The sequence below is a fragment of the Frankliniella occidentalis genome, unplaced genomic scaffold (genome assembly GCF_000697945.3).
Source record: "Frankliniella occidentalis isolate FOCC.00 unplaced genomic scaffold, Focc_3.1 Scaffold78, whole genome shotgun sequence".
In the NCBI taxonomy this organism is placed as follows: domain Eukaryota; kingdom Metazoa; phylum Arthropoda; class Insecta; order Thysanoptera; family Thripidae; genus Frankliniella; species Frankliniella occidentalis.
Window position 1 is genome coordinate 625,422 of NW_026267208.1, and position 25,156 is coordinate 650,577.

The 25,156-nt window shown below is 40.6% G+C and overlaps 6 protein-coding genes across 14 annotated transcripts in view; 3 read left to right on the forward strand and 3 right to left on the reverse strand.

The window, feature by feature from the left end:
* LOC113203726 (regulator of G-protein signaling loco) overlaps positions 1–7,102 on the forward strand; it is a 15,197-nt gene extending 8,095 nt beyond the window's left edge. Inside the window, exons 4-16 of one of the 3 annotated variants that reach the window (XM_026418554.2) lie at positions 1,597–1,752; positions 1,830–2,051; positions 2,168–2,332; positions 2,408–2,632; positions 2,732–3,118; positions 3,209–3,308; positions 3,430–3,650; positions 3,723–3,806; positions 3,891–4,080; positions 4,174–4,265; positions 4,344–4,494; positions 5,281–5,487; positions 5,828–7,102. In XM_026418554.2, the coding sequence (XP_026274339.1) occupies positions 1,597–1,752; positions 1,830–2,051; positions 2,168–2,332; positions 2,408–2,632; positions 2,732–3,118; positions 3,209–3,308; positions 3,430–3,650; positions 3,723–3,806; positions 3,891–4,080; positions 4,174–4,265; positions 4,344–4,494; positions 5,281–5,487; positions 5,828–6,060 (2,433 nt within the window). In that variant the 3' untranslated portion in view covers positions 6,061–7,102. Of the gene's footprint in view, positions 1–1,596; positions 1,753–1,829; positions 2,052–2,167; positions 2,333–2,407; positions 2,633–2,731; positions 3,119–3,208; positions 3,309–3,429; positions 3,651–3,722; positions 3,807–3,890; positions 4,081–4,173; positions 4,266–4,343; positions 4,495–5,242; positions 5,488–5,827 lie in introns of those variants that run through there. The other 2 variants (XM_026418571.2, XM_026418562.2) reach the window with 2 other exon arrangements.
* Positions 6,565–10,472, reverse strand: LOC113203757 (uncharacterized). 3 transcript variants are annotated; one of them, XM_026418604.2, is made up of 5 exons: positions 10,164–10,469; positions 9,084–9,167; positions 8,790–8,996; positions 8,620–8,703; positions 6,565–7,777 (listed from the first exon to the last, which is right to left on the reverse strand). In XM_026418604.2, the coding sequence occupies exons 1-5, from the start codon at positions 10,194–10,196 to the stop codon at positions 7,436–7,438; spliced, it is 750 nt and encodes a 249-aa protein (XP_026274389.1). In that variant the 5' UTR covers positions 10,197–10,469; the 3' UTR covers positions 6,565–7,435. The 3 variants fall into 3 exon arrangements, with proteins under 3 accessions (XP_026274389.1, XP_026274398.1, XP_052124850.1); XM_026418613.2 differs by having other exon boundaries at positions 8,790–8,993; positions 10,164–10,467; XM_052268890.1 differs by having other exon boundaries at positions 7,662–7,800; positions 10,164–10,472.
* Positions 10,473–10,611: 139 nt separating this feature from the next.
* Positions 10,612–12,823, reverse strand: LOC113203590 (BRISC complex subunit FAM175B). The gene is made up of 8 exons (XM_026418366.2): positions 12,631–12,823; positions 12,233–12,323; positions 12,040–12,140; positions 11,705–11,952; positions 11,491–11,613; positions 11,249–11,406; positions 11,056–11,164; positions 10,612–10,975 (listed from the first exon to the last, which is right to left on the reverse strand). The coding sequence occupies exons 1-8, from the start codon at positions 12,712–12,714 to the stop codon at positions 10,831–10,833; spliced, it is 1,059 nt and encodes a 352-aa protein (XP_026274151.1). The 5' UTR covers positions 12,715–12,823; the 3' UTR covers positions 10,612–10,830.
* A 31-nt stretch (positions 12,824–12,854) lies between these two features.
* LOC113203599 (proteasome subunit alpha type-2) lies at positions 12,855–14,635 on the forward strand. Its single transcript, XM_026418376.2, has 6 exons — positions 12,855–13,023; positions 13,520–13,596; positions 13,695–13,808; positions 13,894–14,035; positions 14,133–14,288; positions 14,376–14,635. Exons 1-6 carry the CDS (start codon positions 12,983–12,985, stop codon positions 14,548–14,550), a joined length of 705 nt encoding a protein of 234 aa, XP_026274161.1. The 5' UTR covers positions 12,855–12,982; the 3' UTR covers positions 14,551–14,635.
* Positions 14,547–19,246, reverse strand: LOC113203571 (protein SERAC1). 3 transcript variants are annotated; one of them, XM_052268884.1, is made up of 17 exons: positions 19,058–19,246; positions 18,750–18,877; positions 18,479–18,676; positions 18,249–18,385; positions 18,072–18,161; positions 17,857–17,874; positions 17,648–17,762; positions 17,422–17,565; positions 17,081–17,338; positions 16,940–16,999; positions 16,662–16,851; positions 16,405–16,563; positions 16,193–16,320; positions 15,912–16,070; positions 15,680–15,826; positions 15,517–15,583; positions 14,547–15,431 (listed from the first exon to the last, which is right to left on the reverse strand). In XM_052268884.1, exons 1-17 carry the CDS (start codon positions 19,114–19,116, stop codon positions 15,371–15,373), a joined length of 2,118 nt encoding a protein of 705 aa, XP_052124844.1. In that variant the 5' UTR covers positions 19,117–19,246; the 3' UTR covers positions 14,547–15,370. The 3 variants fall into 3 exon arrangements, with proteins under 3 accessions (XP_052124844.1, XP_052124843.1, XP_052124845.1); XM_052268883.1 differs by having other exon boundaries at positions 16,940–17,002; XM_052268885.1 differs by lacking the exon at positions 17,857–17,874 and having other exon boundaries at positions 16,940–17,002.
* Positions 19,247–19,383: 137 nt separating this feature from the next.
* LOC113203479 (uncharacterized protein C05D11.13-like) lies at positions 19,384–21,424 on the forward strand. Of its 3 annotated transcripts, none has more exons than XM_026418204.2 (8): positions 19,384–19,598; positions 19,830–19,942; positions 20,024–20,161; positions 20,249–20,440; positions 20,529–20,868; positions 20,948–21,034; positions 21,109–21,204; positions 21,303–21,424. In XM_026418204.2, exons 2-5 carry the CDS (start codon positions 19,850–19,852, stop codon positions 20,808–20,810), a joined length of 705 nt encoding a protein of 234 aa, XP_026273989.2. In that variant the 5' UTR covers positions 19,384–19,598; positions 19,830–19,849; the 3' UTR covers positions 20,811–20,868; positions 20,948–21,034; positions 21,109–21,204; positions 21,303–21,424. The 3 variants fall into 3 exon arrangements, with proteins under 3 accessions (XP_026273989.2, XP_026273996.1, XP_026274006.2); XM_026418211.2 differs by having other exon boundaries at positions 21,129–21,204; XM_026418221.2 differs by having other exon boundaries at positions 20,249–20,386; positions 21,129–21,204.
* Positions 21,425–25,156: the final 3,732 nt, after the last annotated feature.

Consider the following 25,156-nt stretch of genomic DNA (forward strand, 5'->3'; position numbering starts at 1 on the left):
GCTGCTGCACTTGAGACGCCGCCTGGGAGAATAGTGCGTGACTATGCGGTCATTAGGGAGGTGTCTAGAAAGGGGGGGGGGGGCTGAATCCCCTCGGAAGTAACTCCAGCATCCCCCCTCCCTACCCTTATCGCAGATACCTTTCTAATGCCACCCCTCCAACGGCACTGGTGTATGGTTCAGCCGAGAAAGAGTTCAATTTTTTAAATATTTTCTTATGGGGAGCGAAATATGCCAAGGAAAGTTTTAGTGGGTGCCGCGGGTTGAGCAATACGGGGTCGTGAACGGGGGAGCTGCGCGTAATCCCATCGAGAACATTTGATTCCCCCGCATTCCGCTCATCCCTCCCTCACCCCTCCCTCCTCCACCCATCGTCGCCCGCATGGGCTGGACCAAACAACAGGCCCTCTGTTTACTGCGGAGTCTCGTGTGTGTCGATGGCCCGCCGTTAATTTCGTGTACACTGTCAAAGGAATTCGACGATAGGGAGGAGAAAGAGAAGGGCTTTTATTTGCGTGGTGAACATGTCGCCGCTTTCCACCCCTTCCCCCCTGACCCCTTCCTCCTTGGGTATAGCAACTTGTTTTTCGGACCCATCACCACAACGAGCGTGCTCTCCGCCCGGAGGCGTATTTGAAATATGCTTTACCGCCCCGGCTCCAGCCGGCTCCAGCGCGGTGGCGGCCGTCGTCCCCTTGCCTCTCCCTGCCTGGTTGCGGCGCCCCCCCCCCCCCTCTTTCTTCAATTAGCGTTCCGAATTAGTCCGAATTCAGCTCCAATTTGTACGCGGCCGGGCGGCAGCGTCGTCCTCGCCTGACGCAGGCTGACGCAGGCTGATGTTCCAGGAGCGCACGGCGGCAGGCACGGGGCGGGGTGGAGATGTCCTGCACGGGCACGGGATGGCTAAAACGAGGCCTTCCGCTCCGCTGTTGGGTTCCCCGCGGATTCCCCTCGCTGGGTCGCGCTTAGATTTACCGACCTGCGCTGTTGCCTCCCCTCTGCCTCCATCTCGCGTGTCGCGCTTCGTGCTTGTCCCGTAGGTTGAATCATTTCCTCTCCTCTCACGCCCCGCAGCCCCAGTAGGCTGGTGATGCGCCTACGCCTTGTGCCTGGCTGGCGATAAAGGGTACAACTCTTTGCGAACGCTCCCTTGCCTGGATACGGTTGGCGACAAACCAATAAGGCTGTACAGTGTACACTGCGCATCCTTGCTGTTGATGGCGACCCATTTCGCTAGCATATCCGTCGATCCCGGGAGCGGGGGCCCTGCGCGTTGGGACAGACTTCTCACGTCGAGATTTGAACCACTTAAGTGTTAAGACAACGGACCCGAGAGCAATCCTAACTTTTTTTTAGGGCCAACGGTTCTGATTGATTAGACGTCCTTAGTCGACAATTCATGTGGTGGCTCGATGGATTTGAATCCAGTCATCTCATGGAATGGGTCGTAAGTATCTCAGTTTATGACTGGGTGACTTTGCGTGAAAAATAAATCCATGCAAAATTATTAGTGTAAAATACATAAATCTGACTAGCTGATTTGTGTCCTAAGAAGTCAGGAAAAGTAAATTATAAGACGCAAATTTTTTGTTCCAGCAACCTGAGAATGATGATGGTCCACTTCCTGAAGGGGCTGGAGGTGAAGAGGAAGAAGAGGAGGAAGAAGGCACACGAGAAAATGGAGGTGTCCCGGCATGGTCAGCTTCCTTTGAACGACTACTTGAAGACCCAGCAGGACTGCATACTTTTGCTGTACGTAGTTCTTTATGATGTCTATCTATGAGTCTATCTTTCAGAATGCATCTTGAATATTTGTGTTGTGTTTTTAGGAATTTCTTAAGAAGGAGTTTTCACATGAAAACATTTATTTCTGGGTTGCTTGTGAGCGATATCGTCACATAGAGGATGCTGCTGAACGCAAGTCAGAAGCTCAGGCCATATTTGATAAGCACCTCTGTCTTGGTGCACCTGAACCTGTAAATGTAGACTCCCATGCTAGACAAGTTACTCAAGAGCAGGTGGGAAATGCTCTACCAGATCTGTTTTTGCAGGTAATTTTGAGCTTAAAAATTTACTGAAGGGATGCGCTTTTGGTTGTTTAATTTACTTTTATGATTTGGAGGAATAGAGTTTTCTTTAATTAATCTCACATGATTTTTATTTTTAGGCTCAGAAACAGATTTTTAACTTGATGAAATTTGATAGCTATCCTCGTTTTATAAAGTCGGAACTGTATAAAGAGTGTCTCCTCCGGGAGATATCTGGTCAAGAATTGCCTTTCAATGGTAGCACCGAATTAGATCAAGGGCTGAAACTTGATCGGCCAAACAAGGTATGACAATTAAAATCAGAGTATTTTATAATTCTTTGTTGTGTTTTTTGCTACAATTCATTATTTGTGTTACAGTTGAAGAAAAGTAGAAGTGATGTGGAAGATAGGCGAAGGAAATCATTACTACCATGGCACCGAAAAAATAGATCAAAATCAAAAGACAGAGGAGAGTCTGAGTACTCAAAATTACGAACAAGAAGAGAACAATATGACACTGTGTCTATTAGGTCAGATGTAACCAGTAGTCGTTCCTCATTAGCATCATGGGACCTTGCATTACGTGGTTCACTCAGTAGACAAGTGAGTAGATATTATGTTATTGCCAATCAATGATTGGTATTACACATTTTTAGCAAAAACTCAACATTAATGTATAAATTTTAATGTACTATCTCCCAGTCTGTCACCTCTGGAGATACATCTGAACGGGAAAACTCTTCACTTTGCCGTGTGATCCTGCCGGACGGGGCCACAACTGTTGTTCAGACTAGATACAATGAAACTGTATCAGACTTAATCCAAAGACTGTTGGAGAAGAGAGGCCTCCATTATCAGCATTTCCAAGTTTTCCTTGGAAGCAATCCCAAGGCTGTTGCTCCAGATGAAGTATCGTCTATCCTTAGCAACAAAGAGGTGCGAGTTGAGCCCAGAGTGGTTTTTCGTTTGGATCTCCCAAACCGTAAAACTGTTGGAGTTAAATCTAGACCTGGTAAAACATTAGGAGAGGTGTTGCGTCCTGTGTTACATAAATATGGGTACCGTTTACACCTAGTCACTGTTTGTATGGTAAGTTAATGATCAATGAACATTCTTTAGCCTTCCCTTGAATAAAACAACATCTTTCAACAGAACTGATTTTCCTATTTTTGTTTATAGATTAATGGAAGTGAGATGGTGAGTCTTGGTACCCCTGTGTCGTCAGTGGATAACCAGAGGTTGCAGGTTCTTACTCGCAGCTCTGAGGAAATATCTCAAGGTATGCATTAATTCAGGGATGAAAAGCAAACAACAGTCTTCTTTGTTGTGATTATTTTATCATTTTGTATCTGTGTTATAACAATATCTTATGTTTCATGTTTAATTTTATGTTTTTGCAGCTAACAGAGGTGTACACATGACTCCGGGATTGAACGGTGGTCCACTAAATCACTCAATCAGCAGCACATCTTCTCTTATGGCAGCACCTCCTCCTCCTGGTCCCGCCCCTTCCGTCCCATCTGCTTCCCTTGATGAAATTACAAATCGAGTTTTTGAGGAATTACTTCAGGGAAAAGCAGCTCCCTCCACTCGCCCTGCTTCAGACCAAGGATCTGTTCGAGTGAGTTAACTTTCTTTCTCCAAAATTCACTCTGCCCAAATTGACTAACACTCTTATTGTACTCTGTCTTAGTCCGATGATTGGGGTTCAGAGCATTCATCTGGCATATTTGGCCGTTTCCTAAGGAGAGATTCTGCCTACCATGACAAGTCAAAAGTGAGTCCAGCCACTTCCAGTTCCTACCTAATGACCCTTCTTTAACGTATATGAGTTTCCATGTATTGATAACAAAATTTTCAGGATTTCCGAGGAAAAAGCAGCAAAAAATTTTCTGGCAGCCTGGGAAGTGCTAAGGGTTCCAATACAACAATATGCAGTGTTGGATCAACAGCTCCATCAAAGCCTGCACCACCACCTCCAACCACCAAACCACCTCTCATAGCAAAATGGAAACCTGGTGCAAAACTTTTAGGTCAATCAGAAAGTGATGGTATGTTTATGTTAATAGTAGACATTATTTTCAAATTCGAAATTATTGGCTTGAGACATTTTTCCTGACTGCTGTCATCATTATTTTCCTTAGAACTTTATGAGGGGTTGAAGAGAGCTCAAAGGAGTCGCCTTGAAGATCAGAGAGGAACGGAAATCAACTTTGAACTGCCAGATTTTTTAAAGGTGATTAAAATGTCCAAATGCACATATTGTAATTATTGATAAAAAAAATTACTACAGTACTTCTTATTTTCATTTTAGGATAAAGAAAATGCACCTCAGAGCAGTAAAAAGTTAAAGAAGTTCCTTCAGCCACGTAGGGATCGGTCCAACAGTGTTTCAGGGCCAGAGCCCCAAAATGTAACTGAAAACAGTGACAGCAATCGGTCTTCAGGTGTGAACCATAATCATGGTAAGTGTGATGGATTGTTGAGTGCACTTCAAAGTCAAGCTTATGAATACCTTCAATTTTGATCATTTTTCAAAACTGCTATTAAAATAACATTTTTTGAATGTTGCACTATGGTTGTACAAAATGTGCTCGGTTCATGTATTTATGTAATATTTATGTCATGTAACAAGTTATTGACTAACTCCCTATTTTATTTGATCTCTGTGGAATGAATATGAATGTAAGCGCGTTGGCATTTTTTCCTGCTTTCTTCAACTTATTTCAATTTCTTGCCCTGCTAACTACCCTTGAAGGTTACTTTAGTATTAAAACTAATATGTGCCCTAAATGTTTAAAGCATCTGTTTGGGTAGGGTTATTTAAGATTTCCCAGGGAATATTTACAATTTCTGCAAACATCCGCTCCCTGCAATTCCTGGATCAACCAGATATTCCTAACATTCTCAAGTACTTATCATCACTGTCCTGCAACATAGATATCATTTATGTACAACTCTCCCAAACCTCTGTATTTCGGTTGCTTTGGGAGTACTTTAACTGTCTATCAGCTAAACCTGCTTGAATCTTTTTGGGGATTGAAACTACCCTTCCCCTAGAAGAACCCTAGGAAATGGAAAGGAAACATCACAACCAAAATTCACTTCTTTGGCCTTGGCTCCTTCAAATTTTCTATAAACGGTGCAACTGCGAATGTGTGGCGCATGGGTTCGGTTTGGTGGCTCTTACTAACTTACTAAACACTCTGGCAGACAATCCGGCTGACGGGTTGACGTCCCTGTGTTGACAGCGTGTCATACATTCAACCTGGACAGCCTGCTCGGGGTGGGACACTGCAACGCTGGGAGTGAGCCAGATGTCCACTCCATGGACGCCATGTGCCGAGTGGTCATGTCTGACCACGAAGGGCAGGGATATAGATCTGGATTCCTGAATCATAGCTTTGGCTCTGATGCAGTGATACCCTCCCCCCGGCAGGCTCAGAACTATTTTTCAGGTCAGTATTCATAGCCTTTTGCCCTGGCCTTGCCTTTTCACCACACTTGCTTGCAGTATATGTTGAAATTCAAGTCGAATGTGTTGAATGTTGGTATTTTTGTGTTATTTTGTGTTTCCTGGTGTGATTCTGCATTCTAAGTGTGACTTACTTTCAAGGTGTGTAGCAGAAAGTAAAATTTGAATTAGAATTGTTGTTGTTGTTTTTTCTGTTACTGGTGATGTCTGATAATAACTCTGTTTCTTTTTACTTTATTTTTAACATGATTGATTTGAACAAAAAAATAAGGTGTGAAATAATCTCCTATCTAATCTTATATTCTGTCTTCTCTTAATTTCAGGCTGCTCAGTGGGTGACCACTCTCCCTCAAGCCTCCCGGTCATGTCTCATCTCCCTGAGACACCTCGCCCACCCCCTCTACCCCCTAAACCTAAGTACTTGCGTGCGCCAGCCCCACCAAGAGTGCCTGCTGGTGAAATCACAAACCGGCAGGAGACTGTCTCTTCCATGCCACCGCCGTCGCAACCCCGTCGTCCTATTTTCTTAGATGAAACTGTTAGTAGTTTTGTGTAGGGTGTAGGCATCCCTTCAATCACCATCTTTTCCATTATAGTTAACTGTCCTTTATGTTGTGAACGCTGTGTAGTATCTTCCGTTCACCATTTAACAGTTTCTACCAAGTCACCAGGTAAATGATAGCTTTAAGTTTCCATTTGTTTTGAGCCAACAATGATTTTTACTTTCACACCATTATCATGGTGGAAAGTAGCTTCACAAACATGCAAAAGTTATTTTTCTCTAGGTACAAACATAACTTAGACTGCTTAATGAAATTAGTTTTCTGCTTTTAAATCTAGTGCAACTAATAGAAGAATGGTATTATACTTGTTATCAAATGTGTTTTTGTTTATGAATGTATTTGTGTGTGTTAGTGTGTTTGAGAATTGCGTTTGCCATTCAAATCGATTCTAGGTTTTTTGACATTTGTTTAATAATGCAATCTGTGATTTTTTTGGTGCAGCCATACTACAAATAAGTTTTGTATTGTTGTGTGCACTAATCAACAAAAGACATGTATGTATGACCAGAAACATATCAAATTATTTTATTTATTGTGTCATAAATTATATGTATCATTAGTTTTTACATAATTTTTAACTACTATGTTGTGCATAGTGAATTCTTACTTTCGCTCACTACAATTTGTCTTTCACTTACCAAAACTTTTTACCATACTTAGATTCAATTCTGGATCAAAGTAAGTGTAAATTGAATAATTTCATTTATAATGCCTTCAAATGGAAATGAAAGTTGATCCTAGAGCACTGCTAACTAATAGGGTCATTACTCTACATCAATTTTTATCTGTATCCATAATCTCTGAAATTTAGTTCAGTTACATACTTGCTTCAGTCAAAAGCCTGCGACTCATGTGTCCTCTACTCTAAAATTAGAGAGCATGCTTCTATGTCAGACCAAATATTGCCCTTGTTTTCAAAATCTATTTTTTAAAATATATGAAAATACAGTAGTTTGTACTTTTGTCTATGTAAATTTGAAACAAACTTTTATTTATTTCAGAAATATACCACGTATATTTCTCAGATGTGGTTTACATTTATTCTCTTTTATTGATTTGTTTTCACAATCCTTCATTTTCACCAGGGATCACAGCATCACTTCTATAACCTCCCACTCAACTTTGACGATTATCACAATATCCAAATTATTCGTTAGATAAGATATTTTATCAACGTTGGATGATCAAACAGTGTATGCCACCACTATATGTGAAGTTCAGGACTTTCGCATTCGCATACACTACAAAAATTGCAACGTTTCTTTTACACCTGATATTTGTTACCGTACGAAAAATCAATTCGCAACACTTGACTAGTAGTTGTCCACGGCTGCGGTTTAAAAAGCCCTTATCGACGAAAGTTTAATATCAAAACCACAAGACAGGCCTGCGACTCACGGGGGTGCTCCTTCTGTTGTCCCCAGCCCCGGCAGTGCTGTCGCCCTCAGCCGCGGTGACAGCGGGGGACGGGGGCGTGGCGCCCGCCGCCTCCTGCACCAAGTGGTCCCTCTTGATGGCCACGGCGTAGGGCGGGGGCTGCTCTAGCCCCGTTGGCCCGGGCGGTGGTGGCGGCGCAGGGGCAGGAGGGCACGCACCGCCGGCGCCGTCGGTGGGGCGCGACTCGTCCGTCGTGCTCACGCAGTAGCTCGGGGGCAGGTCGGTGAGCGCATACGGGGGCGGCGGCGGCGGGCCCGGCACGCGGTACCCCATCTGCAGCAGCAAACTCGGTGTCACTACCGTACAAAAAAATATTTCAAAAACCAGCAGCCCGTACAAAATAGGGTTGAGCTCTCAGCCCCTGTCAGTGACAGCATAGGCAGTCCCGTCAAACACACAAGCAGAGCGGGTTGCCCACCCCTTCATTATCAGGCGGTCGGACTGAGGCAGCCTCTAACAAAGATTGGAGTGTTTCCACACAATAGCGATGGAAAATGTGAACGCGAACGACAAAGAAAAGTCGATTATTAATAATTCCAACAAGGTAGAACGCAGGTTTGGCGGGGTTGGGGATCTCAGCCTCCGGGGGTGTCGAGCATAGGCAGTCCCGTCGAGCACACGAGCTGGGCATGTTGCCTACCCCGACCATATCAGGCGCTCGCCGGCCAAGGTGAAACATGTAGGATTATTGCCCCCTGGCCAGGCCGCACTCGAGCGCGATAGGCCGTATCGTTAACGTGCGTAACTATCAGTATCTCGATCCTTATCACAACCCGTTCCAGCCGTTACAATAACGCGTGCAATACAACACTTTGCTCCGTCGCTTCCTAAAAAGAAAGAGTCGTGACCACGTCGTTGGCACGGTTTTGACTTATGGTGGCTCGTTGCCCGGCACTGTCGCACATCTTCAGCTCTGGGTCTGTGAGGCCCTCATTATGGCCTCTCGAAGATCAGGCACACCCGGGACGCGTCAGAGATGCGTTAAGAGCGTTTCGATCATTTTGAACGCAAACAGGTCGTGAGCATGAATATGCATTGGCCCTTGACTGTGACGAGGCTTTCACTCCAAAGTAAACAAATCATGACGTCGGCAAGAGTCAACCAAAAGGACCTACATGAGAATCCAGCTCGCATTCTAGAGGGATTACGGCGATGTGGGTGATCCCCATCCCTGTCGAACTCGATCGAGATCCACCATACTGTAAAAGACAAATGTCTAAATGGAACGACACACTTTGGTAGGCAGATGAGCATTTATTGAAGAACACAATACTACACCACTCACGCTGTTGTAAAAGTCTGGGGCCAGCCCGGGCCCGAGTCCTGGCCTGTGCAACGTCCTGGCCGACGCCTGTGCTCGGCTCAGGGCGATCTGACGGGCGAGCAGGACCCGCCACCGGCCGGCTCTGGAGGCCGCCAACTGGATCCAGGTGCACAGCCCGAGCAGACACACCGTGACCGCCAGCAGCGACAGCCACCAGGAGGATGCCTGCTGGGCAACAGAGAGGATCAATGGAAAATGCAGACAGTTTGTGTGTCACGAATGACACGCGTTTCTTGCGCTGCTGCTGTCGCTTACCTGAACGGCATACCGGGCGACGAGCAGCGAGCTGGCCACCAGGGCGAGCGTGAGTAGCAGCAGCAGCACCGAGCAGGACGCGAACTATGAGGTGAGGGCAGGGAATTAAAAGATTGAATGGAAAACGGTTCCGGTAGTATAGTTTGCTATGTTTGTCTTCTGTTGGCCTTTCCCCTTTCCGTGACCATTAGAACGTTCACTTAACACTCAGGCGTCATTTGTTTTGCTTGGACAGACGAGAGACGAGGCGAGGGGGCAGGGTGAGTGGAGGGGGTTGAGGTTTTAATTAAGGAGGGAAGACCGGGAAGATGTACCAGAGGGCGTTGCTCAAAGGTCTGTGGGTGGTGCTTTATTTGCTTATCTCTTTGCAAGTCACGATAAAAGCGTTACGAGCCGTAATCCCCTGCTTAAACTTTACCTACTCATATAAACAACATAACAACACAATGATCATCCGGTTGTCATACGTTGCACCACACCATTGTTTTTATCTGAAGAACTAGCTCAGTTTAAGCTCGGGGCCTCGTTCGCTCAGACCCACGTTACGAGTCTATACTCACAGTGGCAAGCCTGTGGGCCGAGGAAAGAGAGGATGGAGCATAAATTCGAGGGAGGTGGCGAAGGGCGAAATAAACTGGCATTCCCCTTCGTCCCCGGACCCCAACGTCATTAAGCCGTTGGCGAAGGCTACGCTCAGTCTAGACCGACACAGGCCTTAATAGAGGAAAAGTTGTTGAGATTATACCGAGTAAACGCATCGCCGCATTCCCATTGCCCTTGAATTAGACCTACACTTTTCTCGCCCCGCCGGCAGAGGTCTACACGGCCGAATTTGTTCACATTTAATCCCCCCTCTCCCTTTTCCCCGCGAGTTCAAACCGCCACCGCGGCTCACACATGTTGACATCGCGGTGACAGTAGCGGCACAGGCATGCAGCGCGCGTTCGAGAGCCTTCCCAGCGCCTTCACGGCAGCAGAGGAATAGATATGACCTCCTCGCAAATCACCTCGCCGCGCTCCCCCGCCCTGCCGGGCGCCCCGCCTGCCCGGCCGCCGGGCCGGCCAGTCGAGCGTGCTTACCCTCAACTTGTGCATGCCCGTGTTGGGTTGCATGGCGAGTGTCCGCCGACGGGAAGGATCGTTTTCCGTCGTCGTCTGCTTCTCATGACATCACCCGCCGCCTGCCGGGCCGCTGGGCCTTCGAGTCAGGCCGCACACTGACCGGCGTCCCGAGTCTGCGAAAGCCAATGAGCGAGATGCGGGGGTTTCCTTCAGGGCGCTCTGGTTTTCGCGAGGTTGAACGGGCCGGGCGGGTAGTGGTGGTGAGGGGCTGCGTCTGGGCGCGTCGACGTCGGCAGCCGCACTGCAACACGCGTCGCGACGCCCCAGTCCCTCACCCGCCCCCGGTCCCCCCCCTCGCCTATCAGTCGCCCACTAACAGGTGAACCGCGCGGCGTTATCACTGTCCTCTCGAGGAGCGGCGGCCTTCATCCTACCATGTCGGGGAGGGGGAAGTACCAGTCCGAACTAGGCAAAGTAGAATAATAATTTATTTTTTCAAACAATCACTTATCAAAAAGAAAGGTTTATGTAGGTGCCAAAAAGGAAACGAAACATTTGTCCTTGCACCTCGTTTCCTGTGCAAAATAATAAAAGGTAAACATGTAAGGCACAATAAAACATTAATATAGGTAATCACAAGTGGGGGGGAAATGAACAAGGATTAACAGGTGCCACTCTGTTTTGTCTAAGGGCTCCGAGGTCTGGTTGACCTACGCCGTTGGTTCATTCCAAGCACAGGACTTGTACGATCATTACTGATGTGATTTTCTGTCTTAACGTTAGCACTATGATCTTGAACAGCATCTCCATCTTCATGTTTGGTGATAACTCTACAACACAAAGAAAATACAGGTGACATGAAGTTTTAAGACCAAGCCATAATTTCTACTTTAAAGATGATGAAATGCACCTTTTATGATTGTTCTGGTTCATAACAGAGGATTGCTCATAGCTCTGGGTGGAAGTCTCAGTGCCATTGTTCTGGGCACCAGGAATACTTCTTCTTTTCCCCTGTTTGCCTGAAACAATTTCAACTATTGACTGAAAGTCCTGGAAGATACGATGCAGAACTTTGGAGGTTTATAGATATAAAAAGTACATACTCTTAATTCGCTCCAATTTACGTCTAAGGGCATCTACATCATTTTCTAAGGTAATACGAGTGTTTTCAGCCTCTGACAACTCTTGGACACGTTTGTTAAGCAATACTTGGAGCTCTGATTGGACTTGTAGCATATGATCTTTCCCTGGAGTGTGAGTGCTGAAAATAGATAGAAAAAAAATATTGGTAATGTATTCAGGACAAATCAGAATGTTTAGATGTTAGATACAGAAAGTACTTTACCTGATCCGATCAAAGAGTTCTTGTAGTAATGCTGCTCTGCCTGGGGCACATGCAGTATTTTTGTACTGTGTGGCCTGAGACATACCTAGGTTGTGAATTTGTAGAGGTATGATGTCAAATGCACTGCAAACATAATAATTATGGCATAAGGATTTAGAGCCCTCCAAGTTACTAACAGTAAAACACAGAACCTACATTTAACATTTATACTAACTTTTTTCCACTGAGGTAGCGCATGAAGGAATGTTTAAAAACATGAGTAGCCTGTGATGTAAGTGTATTTGACAGTAGGCAAAGGACAAATAAATCAGGAGAGCCTCCGGGTATAAATTCCTTAGCCATTTCTGCTAATTGCAAATGCACAACTTGCTCTCTCATAGACATTTGAAAAATGGAGTTACGTTTAAAACTATACCACCCAACAATATCATGGTTTTGACTTCCATTCCTAAGCTGCTGGTTCTGATGACAAAGTTACTATTAGTGGTCAGAGTATGAGTTAGTACAAATAGATTGAAAACATGAGCCTGCAGAAGAGTCTCCTATTACCTTTTCAGATTTTACAATAGTATTCAACTTTTCTTTGTCAATTTTTCCAGCTCCATTAATGACACAGCTGGATGAGGGAATAGGTAAGATAGAGCTAATGTCTGCAAGACAAAATTTAGTAAAACCATAGATAAGTTACTAAATTTGAACTACAAGAGAAATACACACATTTTATTAACTATGAGTAACTCACTAATAATTATTTCCGTTTTTTCAACTCTAATCTGCGAGTCACTTATGGTATCGATGACTTGGTTAACAACAGCACCGAGAAGAAACCCCATCTGCAAATGACAAAATCTTTATAATTATCGTATTTATCACAACACAGACTTTTAACGAAAAGATAAACAATTATAGTACTAAGGTATTATTTTGAAGGACAGAGGGAGCTGTTACAAAATATTTCTTAAGTATAAATGGCAATTTTTTCGAGGAGAATTGTTTAATGTTAAATCTTTTGAATAATGACTATAAAAAATTTGTTGGAGAAGACAGTGTATGAAATTTAATGTGAGGTTACGTGAGTAAAATTTAGGTAAGGTAAAACGACAAGCAAAACAATCTAAGCCGGTATGACAGTTTCTTTACCTGATACCCTGGTGTCTTTGTATTCTCATAAAGCAAAAGAGAAAGCGCAGGGCCTGATGCGGTAACATACACACTCGACTGCATCGCAAATACTTTTGTTCACACTTTACATAAAGTTAACCATCAACCCATCCACTTTTGCAACAACAACCAGCAGCCATTGCTGAGAAACTGAATATGCAAAATTGTCAAGGTAACACAAAACAAGCAAATGAATCAACCGACAAACGGGAGATATCAAGAATGAAAGAGAAAAACCCAATTTCTCATACGAGACAGCGTGCTGAAGAAGAAACAAAACGAAGTCAGTGTTCAGTCGCCAGAAGTTAAACCCGAAGTCTGCACTGTAATCATGGCGTCTGAACGTTATAGTTTCTCACTTACCACATTCAGGTACTTATATTGTGTTTGGAATAGTGTCGCTAATTACTTTTCTTTCACCTTCATGATTAAATGTTATTTTGCATTGGGTATGACTTGTTTCTGAGCCGGTGAACTGGCTGTGAAGTTAGGTTATGTTCATCCTTTCCTGGACTTTCTTTTAACATCAAATCAGAGTTTTCGACTTTAGACTCCTTTTCGTTAGAAAAATGGGTTATTGAACCTCTTATACATCTCCAATTCACTATCCTCTGAACGGCGAAATTTCCTTCCCATTTCGTAGCGACCGGTACTTTGATGAATCATTGCCTGTCAAAATTTTTGTTGTCATTGTTATTTTTATTTTATTAGTCCCATTTCATGAAATGCGTTCCATCAAACATCAGCTTTTTGAATATTTTCCCACTAAATCTTCTAGTTACCCCAATGCTGTACTTATTACCACGTCTTAGCAAATATGAGTTTGTTCCCGATTATCACTGCAATGAGCTGAATTCTTTTTCCGTAGTCCTTCGGGAAAGCTGGTTCAAATTGAATATGCGCTGGCAGCCGTTGCTTCAGGTGCTCCCTCTGTTGGAATAAAAGGTACGAGCATTTTGAGTCATAGGCTGATTTAATTTTGACTGGGTCAACTTTAATAATAAACTGTTATTATATTTTAATATTGATTATTCCAACTTTAGCGGCCAATGGTGTTGTTCTTGCAACAGAGAACAAACACAAGTCAATCCTCTATGAAGAACATAGTGTGAACAAAGTGGAGATGATAACCAATCATATTGGAATGGTCTATAGTGGTATGTATTTATAACTACTACGTACTTTCATTCTAAACCCAGACTAAAATTTATGCGTGATTTAATATTTTTCTCATCCTGGAAGGCATGGGACCTGACTACCGTCTTCTAGTGAAGCGAGCAAGAAAGATGGCACAACAATATCAGCTGATGTACAATGAGCCAATTCCTACTGCTCAACTTGTTCAGCGTATTGCCATGGTTATGCAAGAGTATACTCAATCTGGGTATGTGTAACTATTCAGTGAACAAATTACTTGTTTATTTCAAAGTTAAAATTCTTTTGTATGTGTTCCTCATTCCCAAAATTATGGTTTGTTTCAGAGGTGTAAGGCCATTCGGAGTGTCTCTTCTTATTGCAGGGTGGGACAATGATAGACCATACTTGTTTCAATGTGATCCATCTGGTGCTTACTTTGCTTGGAAAGCAACAGCCATGGGCAAAAATTTTATCAATGGAAAAACATTCCTTGAGAAAAGGTATTATGAATGTGACACATACCTATTCTTATTATTACTGAAATAGAAACCCATACGTAATCACTCATCTAATCTTCATTCTTTTAGGTACAGTGAAGATTTAGAATTGGATGATGCTGTTCACACAGCAATTCTTACTCTGAAAGAGAGCTTTGAGGGTCAGATTACTGCAGACAACATTGAAGTTGGCATCTGTGATGCTAATGGCTTCAAGAGGTTGGACCCAGCAACTGTGAAGGATTATCTTGCTAACATCCCTTAAGTACAAAGACTTTTTTATTACCCTTAATTGGTTATGTATTCTTTCATAAAATCATAAATAAAATTAACATTTCTTTGAGATAAAATTTATTAGCATGTCATTCAATATCCCCCCCCCCCAAAAAAAAACAAACAAAAAAAAACACAGAAAGCAACAACAAAAACATGACAATATGCTGTTTTTAATCAGTTTCTCTCTTAGGACTATTTTATCATACCATCTCATTTCTGGTTTCAAAATTGGTCAAGGAAAAATATCAGCCAAAGTGACCTTGGTTTTCATAGTGAAAGATTGTATCATTAAACAAAAGAAAAAAAAACTCAAGTCAAACAACCCTTACACGCTAATAGGAAAAAGTCAATTATCACACAGAATTGGCACAAGAGCACACACCAACAGAATATATCAGATTGTAAAACAGTAATTGTAACAAGTACAATAAAGATTAATTTATTTCCAAACCTCAGTTCATTTAGCCTGGGGTTAGTGTATACATGCACTATCTACTTGGGAGTCAAAGTTTAAGAGGTACCCACTCAGACTATTACTTCTTAAAATCAATACTGCTTGGCATTTATCATTTTGAACATCACAGGTTCTTGTCAATTGACCAGATCTCTTCATTACCTACTAACTACTCTGACAAATTGTTAGTGGTATCACATAGGGGAAAATACCCCCAAAAGAACTAATTACAGACTAAAAGTTTCAAACAAATAAATACTGCGTGAATCAAAATCAAAACACAAAAATCCACAGACTAGAAAACAAAGTTGATATGGACCTTTCCTTGTTTAAAACAGGCAGGGTGTTATTTTTTTCAGTTATCTTGTAGGACTTCTCTGATTAATTTAATAATTTTACGATATAGAAATGAATGTCTGTAATGGTGGAATTAAACTATTAGAATTAATCTTAAATTGGTGACGTTTTTCTAGAAATTAAAAAGAAAGTTTCAAAAATTACCTTCCAACAGGTTTACAAATATCTATGTGATCCAATGGAATTTCAAAAAACTCTCCAACTCCAGGATCTGTAGATGGAAAAAAAATCATTCACTTACTAATGCATTGCATTACTAATGCAAATACAGAAAAATCAATATTTTGTTGATATTTCACAAACAAACCTGCAGAGTGCGGTTTAACAAAATTCACTGGCCACTTCACGGCAGTCACATTAGTGGCTTTAGTTTCTGCAAAAGACAGAATAGTCATTGGGGACACCTCCAGGAGCTGAAGAAATCGTAGATGGAGATCAACCAAAGAAGCTGACCCTGCAATGAAATAATGTTACAACTAGCTTTTTTATAATATATTCATAAAATGCATTTTGTTTTTTAATTTGATGGAAGTACTTACTGTATCTAAGTTCTTGCACCTCTAATGATGGCCAGAATAACAGCTCTGTTGGCATTTTTAGATCAGCCAGCTCTGACCCCAAATGAGGACAGCTGAAAAATACTATTGCCTTTGTATTACGGAAAATGTTATGAAGCTCTTTATTTTCACTTTCATATGCTGAAAATTGAAATGCAGGTAAAAAATAACTAAACAAGATAAGAACTCTCTCACAAGATGGGGACTGATTTAAAATATAATTCAGAGAGACTTGTGTGGTGATGTTGACATTATGCACTTGCCTGAAATCAGCATACGCTTTACTAGCAGTCCTCCCATAGAATGAGTGATCCAAATAATAGGTCTCTGTCCAACTCCAACTTTATGCAGCATATGCATGTACTCAATGCTTCGATCAGCCAATTTTGCTCTAGGCAGGTGAGATTAGATTAGATTTATTGGGTAGTGTACAAGGAGACAAGAGACTTCAATTCATAAAACACAAAATTTGTACCTATTTTGATTTGGACACTTAGGAAACCACTGGGACAAAGTTGAAGTGTAATTAACTCCAAGAACTCTGACATTAGGGCAATCTTGAGGGAGCCAGTCACGAGCCCAACATTGAGAGTACGCATTTTGATTCAGACCCTCTTCTTTTAAACTCTTCAGCCTTTAAGGGAAAAAAAAATTAATACAGATTAAGTAATTGCAAAAGTTGACATAAATGCGTAAATTGTTAAATGCGTAAAATGTGTTCCCTTAACTAACCCAGGTAGAGAGTATGGTTCCTCTTTACATCGGGAGGCAGCAGTGGGGAGATCAGCAAGAACATACTCAAAGTCTTTACCCAGCATTTCAAATTCTTCCTTTCGAATGTCCAGAAGTTGATTCTTGTACTGTTGGGTATTCAAATGACTGGTCTCTGGTGTCTCACTTTTGGTGTCTTCAACCTTGTCAGCTATAATGGGAGAGATCTTCATGAAATATACAATAACTAGTCTGACTGAATGATGTCTTGAATCGTCACACAGTGGCTCTTTACTCACAGCCACTAAATCCAACAGTAAGAAAAATGTTGTTCCAAAATGTTGGCCTTGGAGGTGTGTCTTCTAGGGTAATTTTCAAAACTATTAACATCAGAAACAGCAAAAGAACAGGAGGACAAAAGTACAGCACCTCTTTCTTACCAATGGTTGGATATTCTATCTTGACCGAATCCCTTTGTCTCCATGTGATAAAAATTGTACCCAAAAGTCCATGGACAAATATAATGTCAGCTTTGTGGTCCTCATTGCTTCTAAATGGTGGATACAGAGGGAATACCTTCTGCGGATATGAGACACTGTCATGGGAATCCTTGTCTAGATTTGCCAGAGATTTAACACATGGCAAAGCAAGAGATGCGTCTGTATGGCGACTCCATTTAGCTAAGACCCAGAGCCAACCTGCGATTTATTTATTTATCAGTATTGGTAAAATGTAGCAAAAAAAATAAAAAACACATCAAACAAAACATAGGTTCTCTTACCAGTTGCATGAAAGACTTGCAATGCATCAGGAAAGGTTGATATATATGAAATTATAGATAACACATTTGACAACATTTTGTTATCGTTTTCAACAACTTGAATAAGGTCCATTAACATGGGCAAGCTACCAAGTAGGAGGTCACCTAAAATCAACAAAGTATTTAAAAATAATTTTGAATACGCTTGGCCATTATAAATCAAGAAGATGAAATGAAACGGACATACCTCTTGGATTGTCATCAATACTGCAGTAGTGTGTCAGTGTGTCAAGGGCTTTCCTCAATAATTCATCCTCAAGAAGTGGAGACAAGGATGTGCCAGGTGAATCTTCATGACTATGCTGAAAATCACATAGTTAATGAAATAGATAAATAACTTAGAGCAATCAGAGAAAAGAAAGAAATGTTCAAAGGATTCCATTTACTACTGCTTACCGCTCTCCATTTTTTTCGCTGCATGCAATTAGATTAAACTGAATAATTATGTGTAGATGGCAACGCAAATGTATAGTAAAACAATTTTGGAACAGCTATGGGTGGGAATTGTTTTAAAGCAAGTCTTATTGAACAGGAAGCCTGTCAGTAAGACGGTGTCTCATAGACACAACATGGAAAGGAAAAGGTGAAGAAACATTTTATAAGATCCTTACCTCATAAGTAGAGAGGAAGTTTTCTACACATGAATGATGACTTTGATTCTCAATTGCTTGAAGGAGTCTTATCATATTTTCTATAATTTTCTGGGTATTAAACAAAATACAAATAAGAGTAAATGCTACAGTTCCAAATTAATACTGATACCAATTGAGATAATTGATAGTGTATACCTTAACTGAGGGTGGTTTTTTGTTATGCCACAATTTAGGACGCTTGAGTAAAAATCGTAAGTCACAACCTTTTGTTCGTGAAAGGGCTACGGCAATATGAGCATCACACGCTTGGGCTAACATTTGATAGTCCCACTCTTTAGATAAGATTTGTAAATAAAGATGTATTATAGGGTATTCGACAAGAATCGGCACTTTATTTACATCCAGGAAAATGTACAAATACTCACCAGATAGCAGTTTCAGGTTGGCCAGAGCATTTACAGCTCGCCTCTTTTCATATTTGTCTCCAATTTTAACAATGTGCAGGAGACGCCATGCTAAGGTCTTCTGTGCTGATATCCACCACCTCAGAAGAACCTCTGAGAAGACTGACGAATTACTACTACCTCTGACATTTTGTTCATCTTGCATTGATGTTAATAAATCTGAAAGTTTTAACTCCATACATTAACAGATTTCAACATCGAAGTCAGTCATTTCAGTTGCTTCAAGACTTACACTGATTGATTGCGTCTTTCCAATAAATGTATTCGATTTTCTTCTGACGATAGTCAAGAACATTTGTATGAAGAATATTGTGTATGACATTGATTGTTGAATGAACTTGATAACAAATCCAAACACCTCTGAAAGTGACAGAGTTAATGAGAAAATTAGAAGTTGAAAAGCCACCAAAATTACAATATTCCCAAAACCCAAAGGCAAGCTGTCATTATTGTTTAAAACATATATTTTTAAAAATTATAATGCTTTGTTTATCGTAGATACAATTTTCAACATGATTTATTGAGGTTACTCTGACTTACCCGGAAGCTACAATGAAAGCTCCCGTGGCTTTAAAAACCCGAGCGAACCGACGAAACATTGGCACAGCACGAAACAGTTCAAACCCTTTTCAAATTTGAAGCCACCTTTCAACCAGGTGCTCTTGATTTCGGAATAAGTTTCGTGTGACATCTGTTGTCGGCTGATATTTGTTTTCCTCACGAAGTAGGGAGGGGGGGGAGAAATGCGCGGGTGGGTGGGGTAGAGGAAGGGGGAAGGAGTGGAAGGAGAAATGAATTTTTCATAGAAGGTCAAAAGTAGGAGAAAAGGGAAAAATATTTCGAGGAGGGAGAGGGGAGGAGGGGAGGTACGGTGGTAGCAGGCAGGAGAGAGGAGAGGAGAACGCTTGTTGGGACTATCGTTCGTAAACAAAACTTTTACCGCACAATTGATTTTGTTCTGTAGATTGCGGGAGCTTGAAGTGTTTAAAAGTTACAATATCGTAGAATTCATTCATTTTCTCAATCAACTAAGATAGTTTTGAGACGTTTTAAAGATTTTAAGGCGCTGCCAGTATTCTTGGTAAGTTTGGTTATGATTGGTGATTGTTGTATACATGTTTACTATCCTATTAATAAATACGTTTGATCGATAGTATAAACACGTCATTGTACTTTGCAATTTGTGTGATTCCACCAATGTAGTTGTGGTTTTGATAATGCGGTCCTGCAATTAATTTTCTGTGCTAAGTTTTGAATTATTGATCTAGTATTGGTAAAAGACAATAATCATGTTGAAAATGCATGAAACCAGATATTTGGGGCAATCAGCTGATGGAAGATCCTAACAAGATCCCTACCTTAATGTGGTCGCCCCCAAGACCTGCAGTGGAGGCACGGAGGATCAGAAATGCTGCTTCAAATCAGGTACATCCAAGTCAACATTGAACACTAAAATAATGTTTAGTTTTCGAGAACCTCTTCTATATTTCCCCTCTTTACTTGAAGGCTGCACGTGCACGAGAAACACCTGAAGCCTGTGCAGTTCGTAGGCAGCAAAACGCCATTCGCATGGAAGTCTTCCGAGGACAAGAGTCTGAAGAGAAGGCAGCTGAGAGGAAAGCCAGGAATGCACAAGCCATGCAGGTAAATTTCATGATCTAATTTTGATGTACTCTATAGTGCAACTTTACTCTACTAACTATTGTTTGTACATGAATGGTTTGATTGTAGGCGGCACGTGCACGAGAAACTCCCGACCAGACAGCTGCTCGCCGTGCACAGAATGCAGCTCGTATGGTTGCTCTAAGAGCCAGGGAAACACCCGAGCAGCGGGCAGCGCGACGATCTTTGAATGCAGCTCGAATGCAGGCAAGTGGCAGGACCGTGCATTTTCAAATCCCGGCTAAAAGTTCAACCACTGAAGTGTGTTATGTGATTTATCTGTGTGGTGATATAATTTAATTCCCTATTCACCAATTACATACTTATAACCCTGATTATTATTTTCCAGGCATCTAGAGCCAAGGAAGCCCTGCATGACACTGCAGAAAGTGTTGGAATGAAAGTATTGATGAATGATGAAGTTATGAGGCGTGCTGTTATAGCAGCGCATAGACAACCTCTAAAGAAAAGAAAGGACAGGGAAATACTTATCATGGACCTAGACCGTCAGGATGGACAGAGGCAACATGTTGTGGAGAGAGCAGAAGTTACTTCCACTGGTCTAAGTCCCCAAGGCAATGTAATGGAGAATAGAGAAGCAGCCAACAAATTTTCTTTTGAAGTGGAATAATGTTGAAAAATATTATCTAGATTTTACAATTTGATTGTCTTATTTCATTTTATGTGAGGTAAGAAATTCCTTTTATAACTTCTCTTTTTTGTACTTAAAGTTTTACTGCTTCTAATAGAATTTATTACTTTTTTTAGGAGGTTTTTGAAGTATGGATAAATCGATAGCCAAAGGTTTTAATTCTTTCTTCGTACAGCAAAGTGTAATCAGTTGATTAAGTGCAGGTGAGAGACACTAGTTTTTGTATTGACATTGGTTTGCTTTTTAAAAAAATCAATAAAGGCACTGTATCTGATAGAACTTTTAATTTTCACTCAGATATTTTGTGTATAGTATTCAATCTGAAGACTGAAGTAGAGTGCTGTTCTGTTTAAGCACAGTCATTTGCGTTAAGGTAAGAATTACAGATTTTCAAGGTTCATTGTGGTATTCCTCATTTTGTGAGGGACTGTGTTAAACTTGAACACTTAAATTTCCATTTCTTTGTTTCAGATGTTAGCAGCTGTGCTTTTCCACAGCCATTTCATTATGCCATCTTTGATTGAAAATCAGGGGTCTGTAACCACTATGACTAAGCTATTAATAAAGTTTGGCCAAGTTTCCTCTTTTTGTAATTGTGTTTCATGTTCTATGTCCCTCTGAACTACAGGCTTGATTTGCTCACAAGTGGGTAGTTAACTTGTTTTTTTAGATGATCCCGATAAAGCCGTTTCTACCGAACACACGTTGAAAATGCAGGAAAATATGGTAGAGGGTCAAAATTTAAAGCCTTTTGTATAATACACAAATTTTATTTTGTTTAGATTTGAGAAAATGATTAAGAACAAAACAATGCATATGAATAGTTTCACATTATATTTACATTACATAACTTTACTCCATTCATACATCAATGTCTGGTGTACAATTTATTTGGTGACAGGACAAAAGCTTGACAAGCGACTGAGATAACCATTGGTTCAATGACTGAGCTGGTTGGTAGGGTAGTTGTTCTTTGATGGTAACTTAAGTCAGATAAATCAGACTACGGATTTAGCAAGCATTGAGAAACAATCACCACAGAAGTATTCTGATCGCACATAAATAGTATTACAAACTAAATAATTTACATGAGACATAGGAATGATTGCGTTCAGAATTCCTTCCGATAGCCACTAGCAGTGCAAACAATGCAGGCAAGCCAATTAAAGTATTTACAATAAAACTTCCAAAATTACGCAAAAACAGATTGACATCAGAAAGGCCAGGCATGGCTAGAATGCAGTATAGAACATTTCATAATAAATTAAGTTCTTAACTGTTATGCTCCAGATCCGTCACAGGTCCTATTATCCATCAGTCGCATCTCAAGACATTAACGCCCAAATGGCCTGCCCTACTTGAGGACTCTTGCTTCCCTCTACCCTGTACCACCATCCATCACAGGAAACGGGTCACAAGAAAGATAAATCAAGACAAATTGTTTTAGAGTCCCAGTTGATGCTTTACTCACAATTTACAAATTAATTTAAACAGGTGATGTTTACATACAATACCATTTTGCTAAACAAATTTCCTAGGTATTCTACACAAGCCAAGAATAAGTACTTCAAATCCAAGAAGGTAGAAGTTATATTCACAACTTGAGTAGAAAAAAATTTCAAAGTCACAATCATGGTAAAATACAGACATCTTGTCATAAAATGAATGATATATGGTACCTTAAGCACAAGAAAGGGAGGAGTAACTAGTTACACCACAATTAAGAATGCCAATTTGAACAGATAACTGAGGGGGACAGTTTATTTGATGAATTTTGCATTTTGCCCCAATACTGGTATTAATTCATGTTGTCTCAAAGTAAATTGCCTGCGGTGAAAGGAACCAATTTAAAAATTCATCCATTCCATTGTTATGTTCCTGTTATCACATTGCAGCTAGAATATCTGTTACATTTTGCTAAAACAATTTGCAGTAAATTAAATTTTAAAGTCAGATGCATAAAATACTTCAATGAAACAGAATACTAAGTGTGCCATTTACATTAAATGAAGTTAAACAAGTTTAACAACATTAAAAATATATTAATTTCTTTTTCCATAATGTTTTTTGTAATTTTTGAGTGGAATTTGTCAGGGAAAAGAAAAAGTTTCACTTTCCAATTGGTGGACAAAGTGACAAGATAGAATGCTGATTGTGGGCTAAGAGAAGCAGAACATTAATTACTGTACAGCTGACAACTAAAATACTGTGGGAATCAGATCAGTCACCTAAACTTATGCACCACAAAAGCACATTCTGCTAAGCACCACTTCACATGCCAGCCAGAAACCTAATTATGGAATAAAAGGCACATACCAATAGTGAGGTGTCAAGAAGAAACCCAAAGTACTTCGGTGTTTTCAGAACACTGAGGTGTGAAGGTTAATTTTACCATCACACCAGATATTATTCTACAACAAAGCTGCTCATCATATCTGAAACGATTGAGATTAGAATATCACAGCAATAAGTGCTAGATGGTGTAAAAACGATCATCATAGGTCAAGAATGAACCATGCTTTGATGTCAGGTTTCATAAGGGAAGGGAAGAGATATTGTTTCTTAACATGTACATTGGTATGAGCCTAATTGAATGGAACAAATAAGTTAGGGACAATCAGTCTGGTCTGCAGGTGGCAGCGATGGTGTAAGAGCTAAAATGACAGCAGTAGCAGTCCGTGTTCTGTGGTGCATCTCTCACGCCAATATGTCAGTCTCTCATACAATACAGATTCTCCTCAAACTGATGCTATCAGTCCTAAACACTGGAAAAGTTTCAGCATGTAGCAATTTCATCACTTTAATTTACCCTTAAACCTAAATAAAAAAGTGAGGAAGAAATAAGATGGAAATAAAAAAAAGACAAGGAGAGGGAGAAAAATAATAACTTTTGTCTGATATAGGCTACATGCTGAAACCTCCAAGTTCACAAAAATTAAACATGAAAAAAAAAAATACCCATTATATCATTAAGGGTCTTGTTACAGAATTTGTACTCTTTGAATGCTTTACGATGTTTTTAATTTACAGTAATAATTCATCCTCCTTAAAGTATTTATTTCCCTACTGAACAGAGAGGGAGGGAGATCTGGCACACACACACAATGCAGTGAGCTGCTCGCACTAAATTGTCAAACTCCAACATCTTCAGTATCAATGTTGTGCCAGATAACACTTCCAACTTATCTAGATGAAGATAAGACAAGAGCGACCTGTTTTTTATTATCTAGATAACACAAGAATCATCCATATTTTGATCTAGATAAAAGACAATGGTTTCTTACCTACCATTTAATACCTCAGACAGAATTGTGACAAGGATTACAACATCTCATATATCTCTAGTAAGGGTCTCATATATCTCTAGTAAGGACTTACTACAAATATACAGGTTGTACATGCCTTTGACAGATAATAAACATTCTACATGAAATGGCTACGGTTGAAACAAAGGAAATGAAAAATAAATATTCTACTGTTACTCTGAGGCATTATTAATTTTCCTATACTTGATAACACAATTTTATTTTATCTAGATGAAGATAGAGACAAAATTGTCAAATAATTTACCCAGATAAAGATACTGGATAGCTAACAAGCCACCCATATATTTATCTAGACCACAGTATCTAGATAAAGCACAACACTGTTCAGTACAATTCACAAATTCCACCATCTACAATATTATTTTTTTATTTAACAAAATTTTTTGTTTTGTTCATTTTTTTGTTTGTTTTGTTTAAAATTTTCCTGCAGCAGAAACACTTAATCCCAAAGAACTGGACTTGACTTGTGTGCGTCTTAAGTCGAACGGCTGAACACAAGCATAACTTGCCTCCGGCCCTTGGTTCCAACAATCTTTGTTCAGTTTTGTGAGTCATGTTCTAGTGAGACACGTCTCATATTGAGGATAACGATCAATCCTTCATGTCACAGCATTATCATACTTATCTTAAACAATAAAAAAATATTCGACACCGAGACGGAGGATGCCGCAAAAGATCTGCCTGAGCGCTGCATGCTTACACAAATCTTATATGACAACCTACGGGGCATGCTTCTTTTTCCTCAAACAAGAAAGAAAGGAACAAAAAAAAGTCATTAACTAATATCAAAGAAATAAAATAAGATCAGAAAAAAATCTGATCTCAAATCTGGGGGGATCATGACCTGCAGATAAAATATAAAGATTTATATTCTTTAAAAAAATATGTACAATTCACATTTTGTATCTCAAGACATTAACGCCCAAATGGCCTGCCCTACTTGAGGACTCTTGCTTCCCTCTACCCTGTACCACCATCCATCACAGGAAACGGGTCACA

What these genes read in the sequence shown, in the direction of transcription:
- LOC113203757 (XM_026418604.2), bottom strand. Translation starts at nt 10,196, where the DNA reads ATGCAACCCAACACGGGCATGCACAAGTTGAGG. An exon ending in CCCCAGACTTTTACAACAGC is followed by an intron (nt 8,704 to 8,789) that starts GTGAGTGGTGTA and finishes TGTCTTTTACAG; the next exon opens with TATGGTGGATCTCGATCGAG. An exon ending in AATGCGAGCTGGATTCTCAT is followed by an intron (nt 7,778 to 8,619) that starts GTAGGTCCTTTT and finishes TTGCTGCTGCAG; the next exon opens with ATGGGGTACCGCGTGCCGGG.
- LOC113203590 (XM_026418366.2), bottom strand. Translation starts at nt 12,714, where the DNA reads ATGCAGTCGAGTGTGTATGTTACCGCATCAGGCCCTGCGCTTTCTCTT. An exon ending in CAAAGACACCAGGGTATCAG is followed by an intron (nt 12,324 to 12,630) that starts GTAAAGAAACTG and finishes TGTCATTTGCAG; the next exon opens with ATGGGGTTTCTTCTCGGTGC. An exon ending in TAAATTGGAGCGAATTAAGA is followed by an intron (nt 11,165 to 11,248) that starts GTATGTACTTTT and finishes AAATTGTTTCAG; the next exon opens with GCAAACAGGGGAAAAGAAGA.
- LOC113203599 (XM_026418376.2), top strand. Translation starts at nt 12,983, where the DNA reads ATGGCGTCTGAACGTTATAGTTTCTCACTTACCACATTCAG. An exon ending in TTCTCACTTACCACATTCAG is followed by an intron (nt 13,024 to 13,519) that starts GTACTTATATTG and finishes CTTTTTCCGTAG; the next exon opens with TCCTTCGGGAAAGCTGGTTC. An exon ending in CAAGAGTATACTCAATCTGG is followed by an intron (nt 14,036 to 14,132) that starts GTATGTGTAACT and finishes GGTTTGTTTCAG; the next exon opens with AGGTGTAAGGCCATTCGGAG.
- LOC113203571 (XM_052268883.1), bottom strand. Translation starts at nt 19,116, where the DNA reads ATGTTTCGTCGGTTCGCTCGGGTTTTTAAAGCCACGGGAGCTTTCATT. An exon ending in AAAAACCACCCTCAGTTAAG is followed by an intron (nt 18,162 to 18,248) that starts GTATACACTATC and finishes TTTAATACCCAG; the next exon opens with AAAATTATAGAAAATATGAT. An exon ending in GCAAGTCTTTCATGCAACTG is followed by an intron (nt 17,339 to 17,421) that starts GTAAGAGAACCT and finishes AATAAATCGCAG; the next exon opens with GTTGGCTCTGGGTCTTAGCT.
- LOC113203479 (XM_026418204.2), top strand. Translation starts at nt 19,850, where the DNA reads ATGGAAGATCCTAACAAGATCCCTACCTTAATGTGGTCGCCCCCAAGA. An exon ending in GAAATGCTGCTTCAAATCAG is followed by an intron (nt 19,943 to 20,023) that starts GTACATCCAAGT and finishes CTTTACTTGAAG; the next exon opens with GCTGCACGTGCACGAGAAAC. An exon ending in GGAATGCACAAGCCATGCAG is followed by an intron (nt 20,162 to 20,248) that starts GTAAATTTCATG and finishes GTTTGATTGTAG; the next exon opens with GCGGCACGTGCACGAGAAAC.